The sequence below is a fragment of the Buteo buteo genome, chromosome 2 (assembly GCF_964188355.1).
Source record: "Buteo buteo chromosome 2, bButBut1.hap1.1, whole genome shotgun sequence".
NCBI lineage: Eukaryota > Metazoa > Chordata > Aves > Accipitriformes > Accipitridae > Buteo > Buteo buteo.
The window spans coordinates 15,439,305-15,461,745 of NC_134172.1; the positions used below are offsets into that span (position 1 = coordinate 15,439,305).

General features: G+C 39.1%; 1 protein-coding gene across 5 annotated transcripts in view; it reads left to right on the forward strand.

Annotated features, from left to right (window-relative positions):
• The first annotated feature begins 4,262 nt into the window (after window positions 1-4,262).
• Window positions 4,263-22,441, forward strand: part of CUL2 (cullin 2) — a 55,087-nt gene continuing 36,908 nt past the window's right edge. For 2 of the 5 annotated variants that reach the window (XM_075046027.1, XM_075046069.1), the window contains exons 1-4: window positions 4,491-4,618; window positions 7,893-8,031; window positions 14,150-14,252; window positions 16,154-16,248. In XM_075046027.1, coding sequence (XP_074902128.1) covers window positions 7,913-8,031; window positions 14,150-14,252; window positions 16,154-16,248 — 317 coding nt within the window. In that variant the 5' untranslated portion in view covers window positions 4,491-4,618; window positions 7,893-7,912. Of the gene's footprint in view, window positions 4,395-4,458; window positions 4,619-5,042; window positions 5,064-7,892; window positions 8,032-14,149; window positions 14,253-16,153; window positions 16,249-22,441 lie in introns of those variants that run through there. The other 3 variants (XM_075046048.1, XM_075046037.1, XM_075046059.1) reach the window with 3 other exon arrangements.

The following is a 22,441-nucleotide window of genomic DNA, read 5'->3' on the forward strand; positions in this document are numbered from 1 at the left end:
ACCCAACGTAAAGTCTATGGAAACTGTGACTATTTGTCATCTCAGAAAATCAGCACATGATTCTCCCATGCTGAACACCCAAAATTATTAGATTTGAAAATACATTTCTTCCTGTATCTTCTCAGTTTGCAACAGTTAACTCAGGACAATAATTCCTCATACAACAGAAATTTAGAAAGTATGTGCTGTGTAAAGTTTGGGCAGTGTACAGATAAGGATGCTTTTCATTAACTGCCATCTAACTTGTGATACCTAATATGATCTTGTACAATTGATACATTTGCACAGCATGATTAAATAGCGTAATTGTGCCAGAATATATCGTAGCTTCTAAGAGTTTAATTGTACAAGCTTGTTGCTAATGCTACCACTAAAAGAAAAGCCTTCAGTCCTACAAAAAGGAGAAAGTGCCACAGGTACAATCTAACACTTGCAAAAAACAAAAAACAAAACCAAAAACCCCCAAGCAATCAAAACCTGAAAGTTACAACCCCCTCTCCCAGCAAACAGAAGAGAGTTAAACCAGCAAAATATAAAAAAAAAAAAACGGGTTTAGGTTGAAAATAAAGAAGGTTGAAACAGTGTTTAAGATGTCTAGAAGGAGTTAATAAAACTAAATAAAAAACAGACAAAATTATTAAGGCTTAATGAAAAAGCTGTAAGCACTGGAAATTAAATGGGCAAGGGCTTGATCTGAAAACGGGAAAAGCAGTTATTTTGACATGAGTTTTGATTAATTTGAACAATGGAGAGCTTTCTGAAATAAATGTCTGTTTTCCAGAAAACTGTGTCTCTGTAGATACTTATACTAGATACTCTAAATGGATCCTTTTTTTAGCTTTAATAAAACATAAATATTAATGCAGAGACATTTCTGGAAAACCTCCTTAACATGCATAGGTTTTATGTAACACTTTCCACATTAACATGCTTTTAATTTTTCAGTGAAATGCTGTAGAAGCATGTGTATCCTTGACATTCCATTTGTCCTTGTTAATTTTTCTATGTCACTTAGGCACTTCCAGAAAGCCTGCCCCCAATTCTTTTTAAATTTGAAATTCAAATTTTCAAAGATGAAATGGTAGATTCTATTCCACTTTGACAGGAATGAAGTTGGATCAGCTATCTTTAGCAGTGGGTACTAGAGGGTCCTAAAATCTGGCCAGTATCAAGAAATAGATTCACAGCAGCAATCTGTAGTCGTATTTATGGTTGATACTATCCATGTTTTGAAACAAGACACTTAAGGTGCAGTTTATCTGAACCAGTCTCACTGGGTTTCCTTTATAACAGAGCCTTGGATACTATTTATCCCATCCTAATGTAGAAATCTAAAATGAGGTAAATTACTTGCCTGCTTCTCTCAGTATGAAAGGGGGAGCTAAAATGACTAGCTCGGCTCTAGAAATCTACTTTGTAAATGCAGAATTAGCCTATTTTAGAATCTCCTTACTGCATCTTAAGAAAAAAAAATGTTACCATAATATTGCTCACTACTTGAAGGCAAGTGTACTGACTAATCTCTGCAATGGATGGAAAGGAGACTTCCAGAAAACATTCTGGGTGTTTGTCATTATATAAAAATTTTTGCATTTTGATGCTCTTTGGCTATATCTACACGCAGTAATGCGATACATCTGTAGAAAAGAACTGTTGGTGCTGAGGGCTTGATATCCACACTACATGATTTTCAGAGGTTTTACTTCAGACTTTTGATGCCGTGAACATTTAACAGTTGATTGGCTGGACTACCTGCTGATGTAATTGCCTGATTTATTACATAACTTTGGACAACTTTTTTTTTTTTTACAGCTGTCCATGTGAAGACCACTGCCAAACTGAGAGCCTAAAATATTCATATTTTTTTAAATTTGATGTCAATTAGATGTGATACTTTTCGAATAAACATAGAATTAAGATATTTTGGAGTACCATAATTATGTAAACCTGATACCTACATACAGTTATACAAAGATACAGAAATATGCACTATGACAATCTCTTATTTAACGTAGACTGCAGAGTTAGCACTCCTATCATATGCCTTTAGAAGTTGATTTTCTGTTTTCTGATAAAAGTGCCTCTCTATTCAAGACATGTTTAAGCTTGCTTCTGCAGAACTGAGGAACTGGACTTGACTTTTAATAAAAAAGCAGCCTAAGCAATATTTTTCCCCAACCAAGGAAAAAAAGAGATTTAAAAATTTGAAGTCAGTGGTTTTATACATGCACATGTAGAAATAGATCTCTGGCTATAATTGAGGCCTGAAGAAGTTTGTTCTGAAAGTTACGAGGAGGAGTGTAAAAGAATTTTGAGTCCCTTTTCAGAACACAACCTCACTGTACCAGCTGTATATTTCCAGTGTTGCTATTTTCAGTTGGAAAGGAAAAAAAGGCATAGTTGTGTAGCATGTAAAGGAGGATACAGGTATGAAAACTCTCTTGCATAATAGGAGCAGCTGTGTGGTATTTCCATAATTAAACAAACATGTGGGTTGAAATCAAACACAGGTTTCCCTCTGGCAGGAAACATACTCCAAATAACAGAAAAAAGAAGTTAGAATTATAAATGTGTTATATTTTGAGTGATGCAGCAATTATATTTGTAATTACTACACTGAATTTGGTGTTTTTTTGAGTGACAGTTAATTTTCATATTGTCCTCCTATCCCTCACATACCTGAACTTTCTAAAAGGAAAAACAAACTGAAACTGCCAAATTTATAGTAAGCTATTTTTAAGATTTTCTGAACATGGATACCTTTTTCAAAGGAAATAAAAAGCATGTACTGAAAAGTATGTTGTATGATATAATGGTACACATGCACCTAAGGGAAAAATAGTAAGGAGATTATATAATACCCTGAAGAGATACTATATTTCTTTGTAATCTAGTACTTATCTGTTAAAGGATCTCTTAAGAGCAATCATTACCCAGAGAAGGGATACAGTTACTAAAAAGAAAATACTTTAAGTTGTTCGAGTATGTAAGAATGGATACGTTCAGGAGCATTAGAAGATGGAAAATAGATTTCCAGAGGGAAGATGCAAGAAACCGCCACACGAAAATTCAAATGTGAGTTTCTGTAGCGTTGCGAGTTAAACTAACCAACCCACAGTTCATTTGGAGAGGGGGAGGAGAAACAGGCTTCAGGAATCAGATGTCTTTCTCCCGCTCTTAGGAATTACAGTAGGTATCCCTCTGCCAAACAGCTTGCAGAGCCATGGTAAAGCAATAAAAAAGTTACACTTTTGCACCTGACTTTTTATGGTTTTACATGTTTTCAGATGTACATTCTCTCTCGTCTGTCAGTCCCACAGCCTTTCCCCCATGAAAGCTGGAGACGGCTTTAAAACACGCACTCTTTTTGTCTCAGGCACAAGGCTCAGGAAACAAGCCTGCACTTCCCTGCGAAGTGGAAGAAGCAGACTTTAGTTACTGCGAGCAAGCAGCGGGACGAGGGGGAGTTGCGAGGGCTGTCAGAGCAGCAGACTGCTGTTCCGTCCTGACTCGCCGCAAGTCCCGGGGGTGTCTGCATCTCACACGTAGGCCATCCCTGACACGGAAAATACATGCGCTCAGAGCACGTGAAGAACTTAAACGACTTCGGCTCCACAGTGACTTTAGTTATTTCCAGTTAAAAACTATTTTGTTGCCGTTTTCCGCCAAGGAGACCGCAAAGCCAGCGGCGGGAGCCCTGCTGAGGCAGCCGAAGCAGGCGGGCGGCCAGGGCCGGGCCGGCCCGGCCCCGCACGGCACCGCCGCTGTACGGAGCCCTCTCTTGCTTCAGCAGGTGCTGGAAGTAGTTTATTCGCGGTCGGAAGCCCCCGCTGGGCGCCGGGGCCAGCCGGCCGCCTGCTCCCTCCGCACCTCTTCGCGGCGGGACAGGGACACCTCCACCTTCTGGGGAAACGGAACCCTGCTCAAACAGACCCCTGGGGACCGACGCGTCCCGCGCCCGGGGGAGGGACCCCGCCCAAGGCTGTGGCCTCCCCGGCGCCTGCGGAGCCGCACAGGCGGTCGGAAGGGCGGCCTGCGCCGCCGGCTCCCTGCCCGCCCGCCGCGACTCCATTTCAGGCCGCGCGGTGTCCCAGCCTGGTCGCCCCAGGCGGGAGGGCAGCGCGCATGCGCGGGAGGGAACGGCCGCCGACGGAGGAGCAGCGCGTGCGCGGGGGCCCGATGGAACATGCGCCGTGAGGCCCGCGGCCGGCCCGCTGGGGGGAATTGCGGCCGCCCGCGCTTGCCGTAGAGTGGGCTGTACCAAGGCCCTCTCCTCAGGCGGGGGGGGGTGGGGTCGGAAAGTGACGGTGCGCCGGGACCCGTCGGCCCCCGCCCATCCTGTCGCCGGCGGGGAGAGCCCGGGGGCGGCGGCGCGGCGGCGCGCAGCGCGGCGGGTGAGGAAGCGGCGCGGCGGCAGCGCGGAAGGGCGCGGGGCCGCGGCGCTGCCCGTCCCCGGCAGTGGCGGCGCCGGCGGAGGGGCGGGGCGCGAGGGGCGAGCGGCTTGGGTAATGGCAGCGCTGTGAGGACGGAGCGGGGCAGGGACCGCGGCCGCAGGGCAAGGGAGCGAGGGAGGCCGGCGGGCGGGCGGGCGTCGCTGACTCGGGCCCCTTGCCGCCAGGTAACACACCCCACCCCCGCCCCGCCCGGCCCGGCCCGGTCCGGCCGGGAGCGCCGTCGGGCTGAGGGGAGGGGGCCCCGCGCTCGAGGGGGAGGCGGCGGTCCCCGGCCCCGCGCGCTGTGGGCGGCCGGGCCGGGCCGGGCGGCTGCGGGGGCGCGGACGGAGGCCCTGCCTCCCCGCCCGGGCGGGAGCGCCCGCCGCGGCTCCCTGCCCGCCGGCCCGGGGGGGGGTCGTCCCCGCCGGGGTCTGCCGCTCGGCCGGGCCCGCCCCGAGCGAGCACCCGTCCCTCGGCGGCGTTTGTGTGGCAGCGCCCTCCCCCCGCGGGGCGCCGCCGGGAGGGGCCGGGGCCGGGTCCTGCCCCGGGTCCTGCCCTTGGCCGGCGGGGAGGGTGTGGTGCGATGCGGTGCGGTGCGGCTTCTCCGGAGGGGCCGGTCATCTCTCCCCGGTGCGTCCTCAGCCAGTTTCGCTTTTGTTTTGGCGGGGAGCGCACGTTCCCCCCCCGCGGCCTGGCGGAGGGGGCCGTGGGGAGTGGAGTCCTCCCGCTGCTGCCGGGCTGGGCGGGGGTATCGGGGACACGGGGGGTGGTGGTGGTGGTGGCGGCAGGCAACGCTGCCGACGTGTTTGGCGCGGGTACTTCTGCCCCTTGGCTGTTCGCCCGCCGCTAGCTTGTAATACTGTTTGTCGAGATAGTTAAATAGGTTCGAAATTTGGGGAATGTTTTGACGCTGGTCAAAAACCTACATTTATTTGCGTGTACAAAGATATTCAGTATGACAGCGCTATCTTTTAAAGAATAAGGTGGTGGAAGCAAACATCCTTTCGTTATCCTCATGTGTAAATATGTTTCAACAGTATCTGCTTACCTTAGGGCTTGTCAGACAGGTATGGTTTCCCCCCCCCTGAATAGTATAAACCCTAGGGTAACTACTCTGCTCTGCTGTATTTTTCATAATTTATAATTTAAAGATTACTCGCATCAGTACAAGACACTTAATACTGTAAGTTGCTGAGCTTCTGCACTGCTGATACTGAAGCACAGCAAACCCCCCAAACCCCAGCATCTCACAGAAGAAGTTACACTGTGTTTGTTAACATGTTTATAAATCAAGTTTAAATTCATACTGATGTGAAAGCTGTAAGAGAATGCTAAATAACAGTCAACTCTGTCTTCTTAAACCGTTTAACTCCAGAATACCTTTATGAGTACGTGAATGCATAGTGCTTTACATTTTATTAGGTTTTGGTGATATCAAACACAGTGTTACTGATTCCGTGTGATGTATTGTGGGAAGGACTCTTTTTTTTTCACTCTTCCTCCCTCCCCTCACTTTTGCTTATCTGTGAAGGAATGGTTCTTTTATCTTGTGGGTACCAAGTGTGCTTCAGAGAGCACAACCTATAATGTAACAGTCAACTAAGTATAACTTCATTACCACAAGAATTTCTTAGGATTCTTAAAATTTGTGGACCACGATTATTTTTTCTTGGGGTCAGCTGAAAATACGCTTGTGTTTTCCCGAATAATAATAATACTAATATTAGAGCTTTCAGAAGACTACTGCTTTTTTTTTTTGCTTTTTTTTTTTCCTCCTCTTCTCCTGGAAGTGAGCTCTGCTGTTGTTTACTTCTACCGAAGTTCATGTTTCTTTGAAACATACATCAGTTTGTGTCTTTCAACTTACTATCTTTGATGGATATCTGTTTTGTCAGTTCTTACTGATTTTCTGTGTAGTAAGCTGCTACTGACATACATGGATTGAAGATTTTATTTCCAAAAGTGGTAGTAACCATGTTGCAAATATAACAACTTAAATGTTTCTGCTGAACTGAAAACATTTATGCACCACTTACTAAGCTTTACTACTTTAAAAAGTTTCCTGTTCATAAAACCTAGGATAATACCACTTCCTTGATATTGCTTAGTTGCTACTTGGTTTCTTTATAAAATCAAAGCAGATGTGGTTTGGGTAATACATTGATTACATTTTAAATGGAGACTGTTGTGTTGCAGGTAGAGGAAAACAACCCTCTGCAGTTCCTGAATTCACAGCACTTAAGGAGCTTGGTTAGTTAGGGTGGCATTTTGCATGCATACAGTATAAAAGTTGTATCTGATTTTTTTTTTTTCTTAAACTGAGAAGCTATATATCCTACAGTTTGAGAGAACTAATCTACCTGACAAAAATTAAGAGCCAGTAGTGGTTAAGGTAGTAAGCTGGTTGCTAAATAGTTGTTTAGCATGACATTTGATTCTTTCCCTTACAGAGGTGTGCCTGTTGTGCTAAAAGTTAGTCACTAACTTTCTTTTTTCCCTTCTGACCTTGAAAATTTGGAAAGACAAGTTAAGAGTCACTTGTCCATCTATCTAAAATGGAAATAGAAGTATTCTTTCAATTTTTTGTTTTAGTCTTACAATGTTGGGCTTCTGAGCAGGAACTAGACTTGCTTTGTGTATGCAGTGTCACACATCAGGTCCTTTCTAGATTAGGTGTATAGGACAGAGACAAATAGAAACAAAGAAGAGGCCTTCACAGTTGTGTCTTTCAGGACCTCTTTTTTTAAAATTACATTACTTTTTTTCCTAGTTTTATTTCAGGAATTTAATGTTTTTATTTCAATAAATCTCTTCCATTTTTTTTATATGAAATTACTAACGCAGCTTCTGTATTTTCAAGCCACGTCTTATTTGAAAAAACTCGCTATTTGTCCTGCTGCACAGTGCAATAAGCTGCACAAGCTCTGCATAATGCTCTGTGTTTAGATGTGTTTTCTTTTTGTCATCCTGATCAAAGTTTTTGGGGTTTGTGGCTTTTTAAATATAACACCAAAAATGTCTCATGAAGGCTTGAGGTGAACATAGGTTGCAAACTGACAGTAGTAATTTCAAATACTCTGGTAATACGTTCAGTGTATTCCTGCCCAAAATTCTCTCAGATACAGCTGAAATAGTCTTTGCATAAAAGTGAACAAACAAAAATTTACAGGAAAGTTGTTTTCTTCATATGGCACTGTTATGAGGCATAATGTTTTTAGATTAATTGGTGTTACGTTATAGGCTATTCATGCAACGTTACTGTTCCATTCCATAACATTAAAAATAAGGATTTGTGAGCTTGATTTTTTGAGGGTGGGGAGGCGGGGTGGGTGTTCTTCATGTTGCTGTATCATGGTGGTGCAACAGTATACAAAGTCTAAACTGAAAAATTCAAAGGAAGTGTATTTTTTTTAAAAAATGATTGTGCAATGTTGTCTGACATGTTTAATTCTTCTACAGATTAACACTAAAGCCCCACAATGTCCTTGAAACCACGAGTAGTTGACTTTGATGAAACATGGAACAAACTTCTAACAACAATTAAAGCTGTTGTTATGTTGGATTATGTTGAAAGAGCAACGTGGAATGATCGCTTCTCGTATCCTTTAAGTGAAAATCTGACTTAATGAGTTTGTGTGATGTGTTTAGCATGGAGTAGGCCTGCATTATGTAACAATTTCAGTGGTCTTGATTAGAAGCCTGTTGTAAGGTCATATCTGTTATTAAGCCTGTGGGTCAGTGGATATGTTGAAAGGGATGGGAAATTCTCCATATTTGGGAAGTATTCTATGTGAAAATTAACATGGTAATAACAAGTAAACTGGTCTGAGTTTTACTCACTTTTAGTAGCTCTAATACTTAGCTTATGCTATAGCTTTTCACAAAAGTACATGCACTGAATTTCCCCTATTCTGGTAATGAGCTTTTCTTGTATGCTTAAGTGTGCGTGTAACAGGGGAAACACCTAAGGCAGAGAACGCACGTCTTTAAATTTGGGGGTGCGGGGTGTGGTGAGGTGGTTCTGTTTAAAGATGTCTCTCTGTCTCCCTCTTCTTTGCACTTCTAAGTGTACTGGTGACTACCATATTAGACTTTTCTATAGCAAGGGTTTATAAAAAAGCCTTCTTCCTTTCCCTCCACTATTTTTGCCTCTGTATTCCTGACAGTTAAGCTATGTTTAAAAATAATTAGTCTTTCTAGCTGTGATCGTATGGTCTTGCTGTTCAAGTCACAGCTGTACATATATTGTTGCAGTGAAAGGTTTGCATTTTACATGCAAAATGGACTTGTAATTTTTAACAAGATTTAAAAGAAGTTCACCGAAACTTAAAAGAAGTGTAACTATTCTAACCAGTTATATCGTGCCCTGTGCCTATGCATTCATTAGCCATTACAGTGTGGTGAATAATTAGAGAATTTTAGGAGGCTTTGCAGCTGTTCCACAGTAATTTGACTGAGTTTGGTTTAATTATAGGGAGGAAGAACAGTTTAGACTTACTTGATTTGTTAATTCTTCTGGGTGAAAAGAGAAGCTCCTGAGAAGATTCTTATACGTAGATTTTTACAACAGAAGCTTGTTCTGTGTGCAGGAGCTAGACTCTAAAGTCTCTTATCTTTCTGAACGTGTTACCATTTCTCAGAACTGCTTTCCCACGTGCTTGTGTTTTGAGTGTGTTCATGTGTATAAATACAGAAAAGAAAAATTTAGTTGCTTGTAGTCCTTGTGGAGCCTTGTTCTATGGTGCAATAATCTTGAAGGAGCTCTTTCATTTTAAAACTTGGTAATTCATTTCTGGGGGTGTGACTCTTCACCTTTTCTTGGAGTCAAGTTCGAATTACTCCAAAATTTACAGACTTTTTGAATTAATTAGTTGTGCACCTACGTGCTGACAAATTTGTGCTGTAGTAATTCTTTCTAAGCAGTTTTTGAGAATTGCATGTTTCAGCCTTCAACAAGTGGTTAACTTCTGTAGCTTAAAGCTCTAAACATTAAATAAGGGCACCTAAAATAGATTTAAATCTAAAATAATTGAATGAGATGTTGGATTGATTCCTCTTATCACACTGTTTTACTTGGAACTTCTTATGTGGAGACCTTCTATACAAGTCTGCTGTTGATCCTCTTTTGGGATTTACTGTAGTTGATTGAACATAAGAAAGGGAATGCTTATGAATAGCAGACTCGGGAAGCAGTCTTGGAAGAATCATTTGGCATGTAATTCTTAAGACCTTACTATCATCTCTTAATTATGTTCCTTGGAAAGTGGCACTATTGGTGACTGATTTGGCACAGGCATGAGCCTTTTGGCTTATTCTATATGGCTGAATGGCCTGAGGATCTTTTATGACTTGTAACTTCCAGCTTAAGTGTTTAGTACTTCTGCAACCTTTAACCACTCTGTTTTAACACAAACTGGTCACTGAGTATTCAACAACTCGGTGAAACTGGTTGTTCTATACAGCTGGTGTGAAAGCTTTTTCCAGGTTTTAAATATATAAACAAAACTAAAGTATTAATGATATATTTTAGGAAGATGTGGCATTTAAAAAAATACATCATCTTATTCTTTGTTAGCTCTTTATTCTCTGTTAAATTCAGTTTAATTGGACTCATCAGTTTCTAAACATCTACAGGGACTTTAAAGGAAATGTCATATTAACTCTATTTTTCTTGCTGCTTAATAAGCACAATGAAAAGGTGACAAATTATTTGAACTGTGTGTTAATGAAATTTATGCAGGTTATTTCATTGATTATAGTACCACTTGGTATTTGTGGTCTCTCTATAGCTGAAACAATGATGTGGAAACAAAGGATAAGATACAGCAAAGAATCATGATTTCAGTCTGCAGCACTAAGAAGTGTTTGCTTTTTCTTGTGCTGCTTGAGACAGGTGAGGTCAAATGGTGTATGCAGACTAATAGTATTTTAGGGTGAGAGGCTTGTACTGTGCATATTCCACTTCTAGAACTAATTTTTGCCTCACTACTTCCCCAGAACTTGTTTGTCTTGAATACAGTATTTTCTTTGTAAGTCTGGTAATTTTATGGTTAAACATAGCTTATCTTTAAATAAAGCTTACATCTCAAACTTGAAATACTAGAATGGCAATGAGCTGGGAACCAGAACTGTGTAAGAGTTAAAGTCTTCTGGAAAAGATCACTTGAAAGACCATATGTCACTTTATTTAAACTGTGAGTCATCTTGAGCCACCTTTGACCTTCAGATTTCCTTTAAGGTCCTCTGCAGAAAGAAATGTTTCTGGAGTTGTTTCATTATTTGGTAAATGAGTGACAGTTATGTTTCTTTATTTGAGATATTATTTACAATAATTTTGTTATTATGAATGCTCTGTATAACTTTCAGGACTTTGCTTCGAACTGTTCAGTAGGCTAGGGAGCGCTCTTTAAGAGGCTGATCAATAGAGAGTGGTAGTTCATCTGTACTTTGATTACTACCTTTCAGCAGTAGGACATTTTTGAACGGGTAGAACATCAGGATATCCCTGTTGTTGTCTTGGGTTTTCCACCAATGAAATAAATAGGATGAACAGTACCCAGGGAGGAAGGTAGCCGAAATGCAAACAGAATTATTTTAAAAGTATGCAATATGGCCACCTGCTTTTTTTCCAATTTTTGTGCATGTTTGCTCTCCCTCCTCTAATCTCCCATTTTACAAGGATCCTATGATGAACCAGAAACATATAAACATGTATCTTTGACATAAGAACCAGCCCAAAGAGAAGGAAGAGTAAATAAAGTTCATGCTATCATGATTCTTGACTGTGAGTCCTCAAGTGCTCTATGAATTTTGATTTTGTTACCGAGGAAGACTGACAATCACAGAAATTTTCCATAAGCCCTACTTTGGTCTTCTAGAGAAGATCTGTTCAAAACCTTCTGTTAATATATGGTCTTAACTAGAGGTTTTTTTAGCCCTGAGGACAATATTTGTGAGATTTTATGGCCTTGGATATAGTATTTTCTTGTTGATGGTAATTATTTTTTTTCCTGTAGTTTGGAATTGCTTCAGTTTCCCATTACTGGGTAATGCCCCTCAAATAGCAACTACTGGAGCACTTAAATCACACAAGACTTTTGATGTTCTTGCTCTAAACACAGAGTGAAGGCCCCTAAGCAGCAGTTTGGCTTCAGCTTTCTTTGACCTTTATCACCTTGCAAAGCTATGTGCTCAAGGGAAGGACAGATGGCTTTCACTGTTAAAGATAAATTATTGAACAGTAAAGGCTTCTTCCTGATCTTTTAAGAGACTGTAACATAAAAATGTGCTTTAAGTTTATGGAGTAAAATACCAGTGATGATTAATGATTCATGTCCCCTCAAAGGTTTGGGTTTGGGGGTTTTTTTGGTTATGTTTTTGCTTTCTGTAGCAAAGCTACTCTAATATGTTTTTGAGACTCATGGTAGTTGTTTGTTACAGAAATCCAGAGAAACTTAGTATCCAGCAAGTAGAATTTGGTGTTTATTTTTATCAGTTGATTGATACAGGAAAATGTGTGAGGTGCCTGTGGAAGGGCTTCTGTCATTAAGCTATTAGTTTATTTTCAAGGAGGAATGCAGACTGAGTGTCATATGTCAAGGAAGAATACTAGATTCAGCTTTCTTCATTTCCAAGAAAATTTGACTGTTCTCTAGAATAAGGAAAGGCATGTTTGGAAGATGTGCATTTTCATGAAGGAGTACAGATACTATTCCTGTTCTTAAATAGGTTTATTACAACCAAGAAACTTGTTTACAACTATCAAGTCATCTGGACTCCTAACGGAAGCCAAGGGCACAGAGGCTAGATAAATTCAGAGATACTTGTTTGCTGCTTTTGCCAGATAAGCTGCCATTATTATTGTGCTGTTGTGGTGAAGACTGCCTGTTTCCTCTAACTTTGAAATAAGCTGTTCTTGTAGCAGAGATCCATAATAGTTTTGGTGATTCAGATAGTGTAGTTGTGGATCTAAAGAGGAAAAAAAAGTCATGTCCCCTTTGCTTGCGAGTAGCTTACAAAGATTTCTAATTCTGGAATTTACTTTCTCATAAATATCATATGCATAGTGAAGAGGCTTGCTATCTGAATTATATTGAGTATGTGTTTGCCTACTATCCTTAAACTGACAAAATTTGGTTGGGGGGGGTGGAATGTGTAAAAAAAACCCCAACTGTTCTTTACAATCTGTTTAAGAGAACCTTTCATTCACTACTAATTTAATTGTTTTGATATTTTATTGGCCATAACTTTGTAAGTTGGTGCAATGTAATGCTAGCTACTGTGACAAAGCAGTGCATATTGCCTGTTTTGTTTGTTGAGGTTTCCATTTAATGCTTCTTGCCATTCCTAGGAGAATTCTGATAAAGATAATCTATATGGATGAAATAACTGTACTTGAGATTAGACTCTGATTAGGCTCTCTGAGATTCCAGTTGCCAAATAAAGGCTTTTTTCCATTTAGTTGTCCTACATCAGTATCTTCTCTGTTTTGAGTAGTACTTCCATATATAAAAATGAAACATGCTTTTGGGAAAAACTATGTGATGAAAGCTTGACATTATTCTGTAGACTAAGCAGGCGATATGTCAACTGGCCTTATGTCTTCTACCTCTTTTTACACAGGCTTGTGCTTTTTTAAGGTAGGCTAGAGGAAAACAGATTAGTGTTTTCCCTTAATTAAAGAGCTTACCTTAAAAAGTAATCTATACTAAATCATTATTTCTAGCATGGCTGGTTTTATAAAGTGCCTAGACTTACTGGATAAGCATGATGGTTTTAAATAATTTTGGAGAACTAGTTTATATCCCACAGTTGTTGACCTGAAGCTTGACTTAATCCTTGCTTGACTTTTCCAAAAGCAAAGTTCTTAATCATAAGTTTTTTTCCTGACAAAGTATCAAGTGACTTTTTTAAAACTTGATGTAAACCTTACAAATGAAAGGTGTAGCTCTGCAAGATGCTTCAGGGACAAAATCACCTTAAGGGGTTTAACTGTTTGCTGCTGCCCTTTTAAGTGAGCAAGTATAACTGTTTTCTGTGGCTGTGATATAAACAGGATTACTGATATGATAATAATGGTTAAAAATAAAACAAAGTTTTTGCATCCAGACCACCATTGTGATGACTTAATTTCCAGTGTCCCACAAAATGGTTTTACCTGTGGAGCTGGGGGGTGTACGCAGGGACAGTAAATTGTTTTGGACTTGCGGGAGGAAAACTTGTAAGTCAGCTATACTTCATGTTTGCTCTGTTCTATATACTTGGCTAATCATGTTCCTAACCTAATTAGTGCTTCTTTCCATTATCTAAAAAGAGTCTCAGTTTCACATTGGCTGCAGATACAGAGGAATAATTTTGGATGAAAGCTGCTTTTTCACTTTGAGAAAATAATATATTATTCATAGATGGCAAATAAGTGGTAGAAGCCATGTCAGTGTGGGGCTACCAGAAGTACCAGAATCTCAGCTGTAACAGTCCCTCAACTTCTACTACTTAAAATTTATTATTGATGCTGAAAACTTAGATTCTTCATAAATCAGGACTTAGACTAATTTCAGAAAATTATCCATTTTATCTTTTGTGCTCAATGTAAAAAAAAAAAAAACAAACAAAAAACTAAAATGCATGTGTGGGAGCAAAAAAAGTTCCGTAAATCTTCAATTTTGTTGGTAAGTTTTCACACTTTAAGCGGATACAAACCTTGACTCTGAGCCTAGAGACATTTATGCTTTGTGTGTGGCCTATCCTGAACCTCTTGGAGAGAGACTTTATACTGAGACTAAAATTTTTTTGGAAAATCATGTACGCCATTTGCACAAGGTAACCTATACAGTTACTGATGTACGTGTAGGTATAGTTTGTCCTTTCTTGACTTAGGGACATTTGGGGTTTTTTTGTTTTGTATGTATGAAAGTATGCAGATTTTATGAGGCTAAATCACAGATGACAGAGTTCCAGAGACAGGAGAAAAAAAAAAAATCTCTTGGATGTATGCAACACATAACACACAGCGTAATGTAGACAGATATATAGCTATCTGTCTATATGCAACACAAAAGAACTTTCTTTTTAAGCCAACAGTTATGGTTTATATAAAATATTCCTTGGCTTGAAAAGTAAGTCCGTTCTTTTCTGTTGAATGCTTTTAGTCAAACAAGTTACAGAAATGTCTTCTTTGTCCAAATGTGCTATAGTTCGTCATTAGCCTTGTGTTACAATGTAAAAGTATCTACTCTAGTGTCTTGGAAACTGATTGTACATACTCTACTAAAGACAACTTCTGAAATACATGGGAAATAAAATAACAAAAATGCCTGAGAAGGGAGGAAGTAATGACAAATTATTTATTATGACAAATAACAATACTTGTATACCTATATAGGTGTGAATTAACTTTTGTCTCGTCAGCTAAACAGCTCTTTTCAACAGAGTCATGATCCATCATGTTGAATATATAGGATGGATGAACAGTGTCTCCTTGTATTTCAGTAAAAAGAAGTAGATTTAAATAAGATGTCCACCTGCCTTTGGTGTCTGTGTAGGGAATAAAGAATTGCAAATTCTGGATAGTACTGCTAAATGGCTTGATGCAATTTTTTTGAGCTTAGGTACCTGTGTATTTGACAAACTAGGCTGGGTATCTTAATGGGTAGTTCCACTGGTTGCAGAGAGGATACCTCCAACACTTTGGTAGGCTAAATCAGTTCACTAAACTGGCAGACAACTCAGCCAAAAAATTTCTCATTTATTTAGTGAGCTGAATGAAATCACTTAGGATAATCAGGGAGGTGCCAGCACAGTAGAAGCTGTGGTAAGTAGCGGAAGGCATATGTCCATTTTTTTTAAATTGACTATCCACCATTTGTCTTTGAAATAATGCTGGAAAACCTTCACAAAATTCATGCTGCAGAGGAAAGCACTCTAGATTCTGTTTTGTCTACTAACTTTCCTCTTTTACATTATTTTTGCATAGGCTGCTTTGCTGCTTGGACCGGAGTTTAAAATTACATACTCTAGACAAAATTATAGTTGAATTCCTAGGATCTCATCCTCCTTCAAAATCATACTAATTAGTTTAAATTGTTGAACTTATTCCTTTGAAGTATGAATATATTTTGAAGTTCAGTACATCAACTTTTTAGATGATTCACACAAATTCCAAAAGATTTGGACCTAGATTTGCAGAACTTAAGACATGTTTTAAGTTTGCACATATCTGCACTTTGTTAAACTTGTTTTATTCCAGGATTCTTGGTAAGTATAAGGGCTTGTCTAACCAGTAAGGCATACTGATTTTAAGTGGTTATAGTTGGGCAACTCCTCCAGTGTGCATGTGGCTGTGTGAATTTAAAATTTATCTGTGTCAGTGAGGTCATAGGTATGTGAGTTATCCCACCAGTATGATGTGAGAATATGAACCATGCTTATTCAAGCAAGTACTGCTGTAAAGATTAGTAGAAAATAGTACATTATAGAGATTGTTCTTTTTAAATGCAAAATAAAGCAACTTCAGGTGTTGTAGCTGGCTTACCAAAACTTTATATTATGAAGATTTGTTAGTTTTCTGGTCGTTGCAAAAATGTTATTTTTAGACCAGTTAAAGCTTAGGTGTGGTCTTAATTTTGAACATGTGATTGTTTTTCCAAAATGACAATCCTGTTATAACTTTGTATGCTATTGTAATACTAATTTTAGCGGGGTGTGTGTGTCTTCTTTCACAGAGAGTTCTGGAAGCTGAAGAACAAGTACTGGTTATGTATCACAGATACTGGGAAGAGTATAGCAAAGGGGCAGACTATATGGACTGTTTATACAGGTAAGCTTTGCAAAAGATTTGTTAAACTTCTGAAATGATTACAGTGATCTGCTGCCTAAGTTGAAGAATGTTGCTTAAAGAGAGCAATAGCTGAATAGGCCCCAGGTTGGCTTTGGAGAGAATATAGTTACGGTAGCAGAACATGAGAAAAAAGGAATAATACTCCAACAGATTTTTTTCTGTGCACTGCTGCTTACCACTGAAGTAATTATCTAAGATGATTCCTACTATTCTTTCATTACTAATATATTCTACCTCTGTTGTTTCTGATGTTACAGTGCCAAATATATTGGTGCTAATCAACCCTGCAGTGAAGTAGCTCATAAACCTAGGTGGTGTTCTACAAGGATGGCATTGTACTAAAGCATCCAGTTGAACCAGCATGGTTTGTTGCAAAGCTTAGCCACATACTTTGGCAAAAACACAGCTGTCCCTTCTAGAAGAGCCTTTCAATCAAGGCTATGTGCTCTTGGGTCCTTGCTTTTCAGGTTAATGTTTGAATTGCAGGGATTGGAGAAGGACTGAAAATTTCTCGTTATTTGTTTTCTGAGAACTTCAGAAACGAATAGACTGTATACAAGCAATCAATTTTACAGTTTTTTTCAGTAGATTACAGCCAAGTCTATAAATTAAACCACAACTAACCCCTGTTATTTTTGTACTTCTACTGTTTCCTGTATTGCAAATGTGTTTCATTGCTACTAGTGATAGTTTAAGCATATAAAACACAGCCATTCATGAGATGCAAGAATTATAACTATATTATAACTTTGGATTTACTAGGATATGGATTTTAATTCCACTCTGTAGGTTGAGTATTCTAGTGTCCATTATGCATATGATACCCAACAGGTAAATATAACTTACGAGGCACTGTTAATATTGAACTTACTTGATGGTAAGATGTGAGGATTTACAAAGGGTTTCAAGACCTTTGCTATTATGTTAGGAGATATGTATGTGATCTTGTAGAATCTGTTAAATTATTGCTAGCAGAATGGGAACAAATGTGATGGAGTCCGTTCTGGGCTTGCAAACTTTAGTTCCATAACTGGAGAATTGATGGGGGGGGGTGGGGGGGCGGAAATCCTATTTATTGTGTATGAATCTCACTGATTCTGCTTTGTGTAACAGTTTTTCTGAGCACTTGAGTGCTTCTGGTCATAAACCAACAAATTAAAATACTTCTCCAGCAGTGTGAACCTGATTTTTTTGTTTTATTTTTAAACAAGCTAGAGCATTTTTTTCCAGTCAGTTATGCCTACAAACCAACTTGTGCATATATGTAAGTTCAGTAGAGTGGTATTCATATATCAGTGAAGCCAAGCTCTTAAACTCTGAAGTTAGTTATTTCATGCCAGTTCTGCTCATCCTAACTCTTCCTGCTTTACATATCGTGTTTTGGTCCAAAAAATGTACTACTTAGGTGTTCCGTTGGAAATAATTTCACCTTAAAGTTATATCTTTTTTTCTTGGTGTTGAAATTCTGAGTTTTGTCATATACTAGCTTTTAAAAGTCGCTAAAGGGTATGACTTTGTGAAAGTATGATTTTTCTCTTAAATAATAAAATGTACATTGTAATGGGAACTAAAAGACCCTCTCATGAAGGCAAGAAATAATTCAGTGCTTGATTAGTAGAGTCATAATGACCTTCATGCATTGGAAACACTTCAAGTGTTAGGTCACTTTTTTGTTTTTTTTGAGAGAATGTTTTGGGTGAAAGTACTTCTGAAGACCATAAGAAGATATTCTGGGTTTTATAAAGCAATTGGAGTTCTTCTCTTACTTGCACACCTGCTCTCAAAAAAGCACCATAAATTAGTCAACTCTGTTGTATGCCAGGATCTAATTTGTATAATTTTTCCAGCAATGAAAACTGATTAATTTTTACTGCTAGTAATCTTAGTGTTATTTTTAAATGCAAGCCTATTTAAAGGAATCTATCTCTGCTTCTTAAACCTTCTACCCTGGTAGGTAATATTTGAATTACTACTGAAATGTGAGACTCTGCTTTTAAGCAAAATTAATAAAATGCAAGACCAATCATATGACTAGCAATGCAGTCAAATGTTTTCTTTCTTTGATGTTGATTTTGGTGTTTTGTTTTTTCACCCACCCCCCTGGGTGCATTTTGCTAGGAAAACAAATTTGGATTCAGTTTGAAAACTAAAATTCCATACATGCTTGACTAAACCAAGGTGATAAAACTGATGGAATAAAGAACACTTGATATTAAAGAAACTTTTTCAGTTATTGTTTTTGTTAGTTCTGATGATAAACATAATAGATAAAAACAGTGCTGGGCATTGGGGCTTATCAGCGTCTTGGTGCTGTAACTGTTTTCACAGGTAATTGTACTCGTAAAAAAATCTGTTTTGTGTACCTTTATTTCAAGTAACTGGAGAGTTTTCTTATCCAGCAAATTAAAATTAAGTAATTTTTTTTTTAAAACAGCTGAAGTTTTAAAACTGGTTCATAATAAAATCCGGAAAGCTAAACACACATAATACAGCTTTTGCTTTGTTCTGGTTTGTCTTTTTTTTTTTTTAAACACTTGTAATAATACTAGCATAATAATGTATACTAATTTTTAGTTCTTTAGCCTAATCTTAGTTCTCTTTCTTTTTGTACTTTTATGTGAGACATCTTCCTTCCCCTTCAGGATTAAACTTCAGCTGGTTTTATTATGTTAGGAGTAATTTGTATTCTGATTCTAAGCATAATATCACAGTAACCTGTAATACAATTCAAACTCATTAATTCCAGACCCCTTCTCATTTTTTAAGTGTTAAGAAGCTGCTGCTCTTAATCCTGCTTACTAATTTTGTAACTTAATAAATATGGGGAAGATTTAAACAAACAAGAAGTGCCATCAACATTTGAAACCTAACATTAATGGTATTTTTCTATTGAAACTTCTTCCACTGAAGAACTGCCTTCTTTGTAGGCTATAGCATTTGGTACCCCTGGGAGTTTTACTTCCACATCAGGTATTTATTATTGGTCTCATTATTTTGATATGGCCCTTGCATTCATAAAATTTTAGTATTTGCAGTGCTTTGTTGTAATGAAATGGCTTTCATTTATTAGCTAATCCTCCAATCATGGTAGATTACTTTAACCCTATTTTACAGATCTATAAACCAGTGAATACTTCATCTGTGCTTAAAAGTGAATCAGAACAGATACTGGATTATGAAAATTTCCAGTGCTGAGCACTTGTATGTGTACACTACTAGACATGATAAAGCATTATGCTTGGATAAAGCACAGTGGTTCTGCTGTTTTTAGTATAGCTCTTGTGAAGTCACCATTGCATGCTTTCATTGAAACACTTAAAAAAAAAAAAAAGTAGGTGTGAATAAACCTTTGAAGGTCATCCATTTCAACCTTATGCTTGGAGTAGGGCTAGCTTCACAGTTAAACCAGGTTGCCTACGGCTTTGTTGAGTCAAATTCTGAGCTCCTTCAAGGACAGAGATTTTGTTGCCTTTATGAGCAGTCTGTTTTAGTGCTTGGTTACTCTAATTCTAAAAAATTTTCCTGTATGTCTGTTTGGAATTTGTCATGCTGCAACTTGTGTCCATTACTTCTTGTCTTTTCTCCGTGCTCCTCTGAGAAGAGTTTATCTTCATCTTATGTATGTCTCATGCTCTGCATCCTAGGTGTTTCAGTGAGCTTTCTCTGGACTCCCTTCCATTTGTCCAGATCTCTTGTATTTGGGTACTCGAAACTGGTCATAATGTTCCAGGTACATCCTCACAAGTGCTGAGGGAACAATCACCTCCCTCGACGTGCTGGTACGCTCTTGCTAATGCGGCCAAGGAGGTGGTTGGCTCACTGTCAGCTCTGCAAGGCAAACTGCTAACTTAGTATCCACCCATGAGGAACAGCATTCATAACTGGTCCCCAGCACCGCTGACCATATAGATGGACATGGAAATTATTGAAAGTATTAATACAGTTGCTAATTTCTATTATACAGTAATGTACCCATTTATAACTTTGTCATGTGATTGCATATGCATTCTGTAGCTTGCAAAGCAATATAATTGTGCAAGTGGTAGGTTGAAGAAAATCTTGAAAAGCAAACTGAATACTTCTGAAAACTAATGGTAATAATTAGTCCTAGCTAATTAGTTACTTTTTTTTTAATTGCCTGCTATACATCAGAACAGTGAATGATATTGCCATGTAGGGTCCGTATCCATTTCTCTGTCCATGAGCACTTGCAGTGGCCTGTGAAAATTGTTAGCAGGGTACTCCCGGTGCAACTTTCTGAAAGCAATTTCCTTGGCACTTGGTTAGGTTTATTCCTGTATACTGTTCTGCTAGACTCCTGTGCCATTTTGGGGATCAGTATAGCAGTCTGACTATGTGTGTGGAAGGGGGACGGGTGAAGAAAAGAGTTGTTGCTCAGAAGATTCTTTAGCTTTGGAGAGCTTTCAGAGGAGGAAAAGATTCTGAATAGAGGGCATCTACCCTTGTTGCTTAAAAAAAGTATGGTACTTCTAGAAATACATATAATCATGTCTGTTGTTTTGTGGTGTCATATCATGGATGGACAAAGACTTAAAGGAGGTAAATTCTTTAGGGTTTATCATGGAGAACATAAGAAAATAACTGGGAGCTGACTTGGGACAGGTATGCTCTTAGGTTTATTACCTTCAAGCTAAATTTTACCATGTCTGTTTTGCCAACACTAATATTTGTTTCTTACCTAGGAATATGTAATTCAAACTACTAAAACCAAATAAAACATTAAAAGAAAAAAATACACATCTAATCCTTCTGACAAGGCTTTGCAAAGTCTGTCCCCCCAAGGACACGGCGTGCTATTGAGATGTGGAAACATTGCTTTGGGAATGTGGCCACTGTGTCTGGAATAGTAATCTGTGCTTAGACTGTTGTCCTTTGTTGATCTAAAAGTACCAAATACATGAAAGCTAGCAGGTAACCTGTCCCAATTATTAGCTACCCTTCTAATTGTTAAATTAGTTTTTGCAGGGGTTTTTTTGCTACATACCTTGTAAAAGAACATATCCTTTTATTTTGCTGAATTACCAAGTCCTTTATATCTGAAGAAATTTGCCCACAAAAAATATTCATGTACCAGACATTTCCCAATATTGTCAGTTTAGATGGAACACTGTCTTTCAGTATTCCACTGTGAAGTAGGTATTTGTTTTGAATGGGTCTTGTACCACTCTTGTAAATTCCAAACTTTTAACTTCTTTCTGGAGTGGAAGCTTGGTGGGTGTATTTTGACGTGTGGGTACCAAAAGGTATGTTGCTTTGCTAAATAACATGAAAGGAAATCTCCATTTTCTCATCTTGTCTGCCATTTTCCTCATCAGATAGTAAAGCATAAGCCTGCACAGCTGCACTCTCAAGTAATTGGGTGTGAGCTGTGTGATCAGGTGTTTCAAATTTTCACCTGAAAGTTTTATCTCAATAGTAGGAAGAGTCTGGACAATTTCTGGTATTATGAATGCATGCCCAATCCTTGTCCCCACAGTAAGTTACAGATGAACCTTATGGATTGTCTTTTAAAAGTAAGACATAGATGAAGTATTTGAAGTAGTTATTCAAGGTGAAAAAAGGTTTATGACTTCAGTGAAGTTGACTTGAGATTATACTGTTTACACATCCTTTGCAGTTATTTGCTTGTGCTTTGTTCTGGAAGTTGATGGTAAAAATAGGTGAAGGGGAGAGGAAATGTGGGCAAATTTTGTTTGGTTTTGAGGCAGAGTATGGTGACACTCTTGCCACGAGTCATTCTGTCTGCCTGCTTCTTGCCACCCCCTTTTTGCTTGAATCACATAGGTCTTTGCAGGGCTACCTGATCTAGGTTAAACTTGTTTATTTACTTGTGGCTACATTAGTTTTAAGACAGATCAGTTGTCCAGTCTGGATTTGTTGAAGAGAGAGGGTGTGAATGAGGAGAGCATAGGGCTTTCCTTTTTAGCAAGCTTAACAGGAAAAAGCAGAATGGCAGCTGCTGGCTTTGTTCACGTGGTGAGGGGCAGGAAATGTCATCAAGGAGCATGCCTGCTTAAGGCTTGTGTTCCAACTATTCTGGATGTCCACACAAGTTTCATATGAGATGACAGGCCTGTAGCCTTCTACAGAGACTTGCATTTACAATTTATGATGGTTATTGGTGGTAGCAGAGGGCTTAAGTACTCTGTAA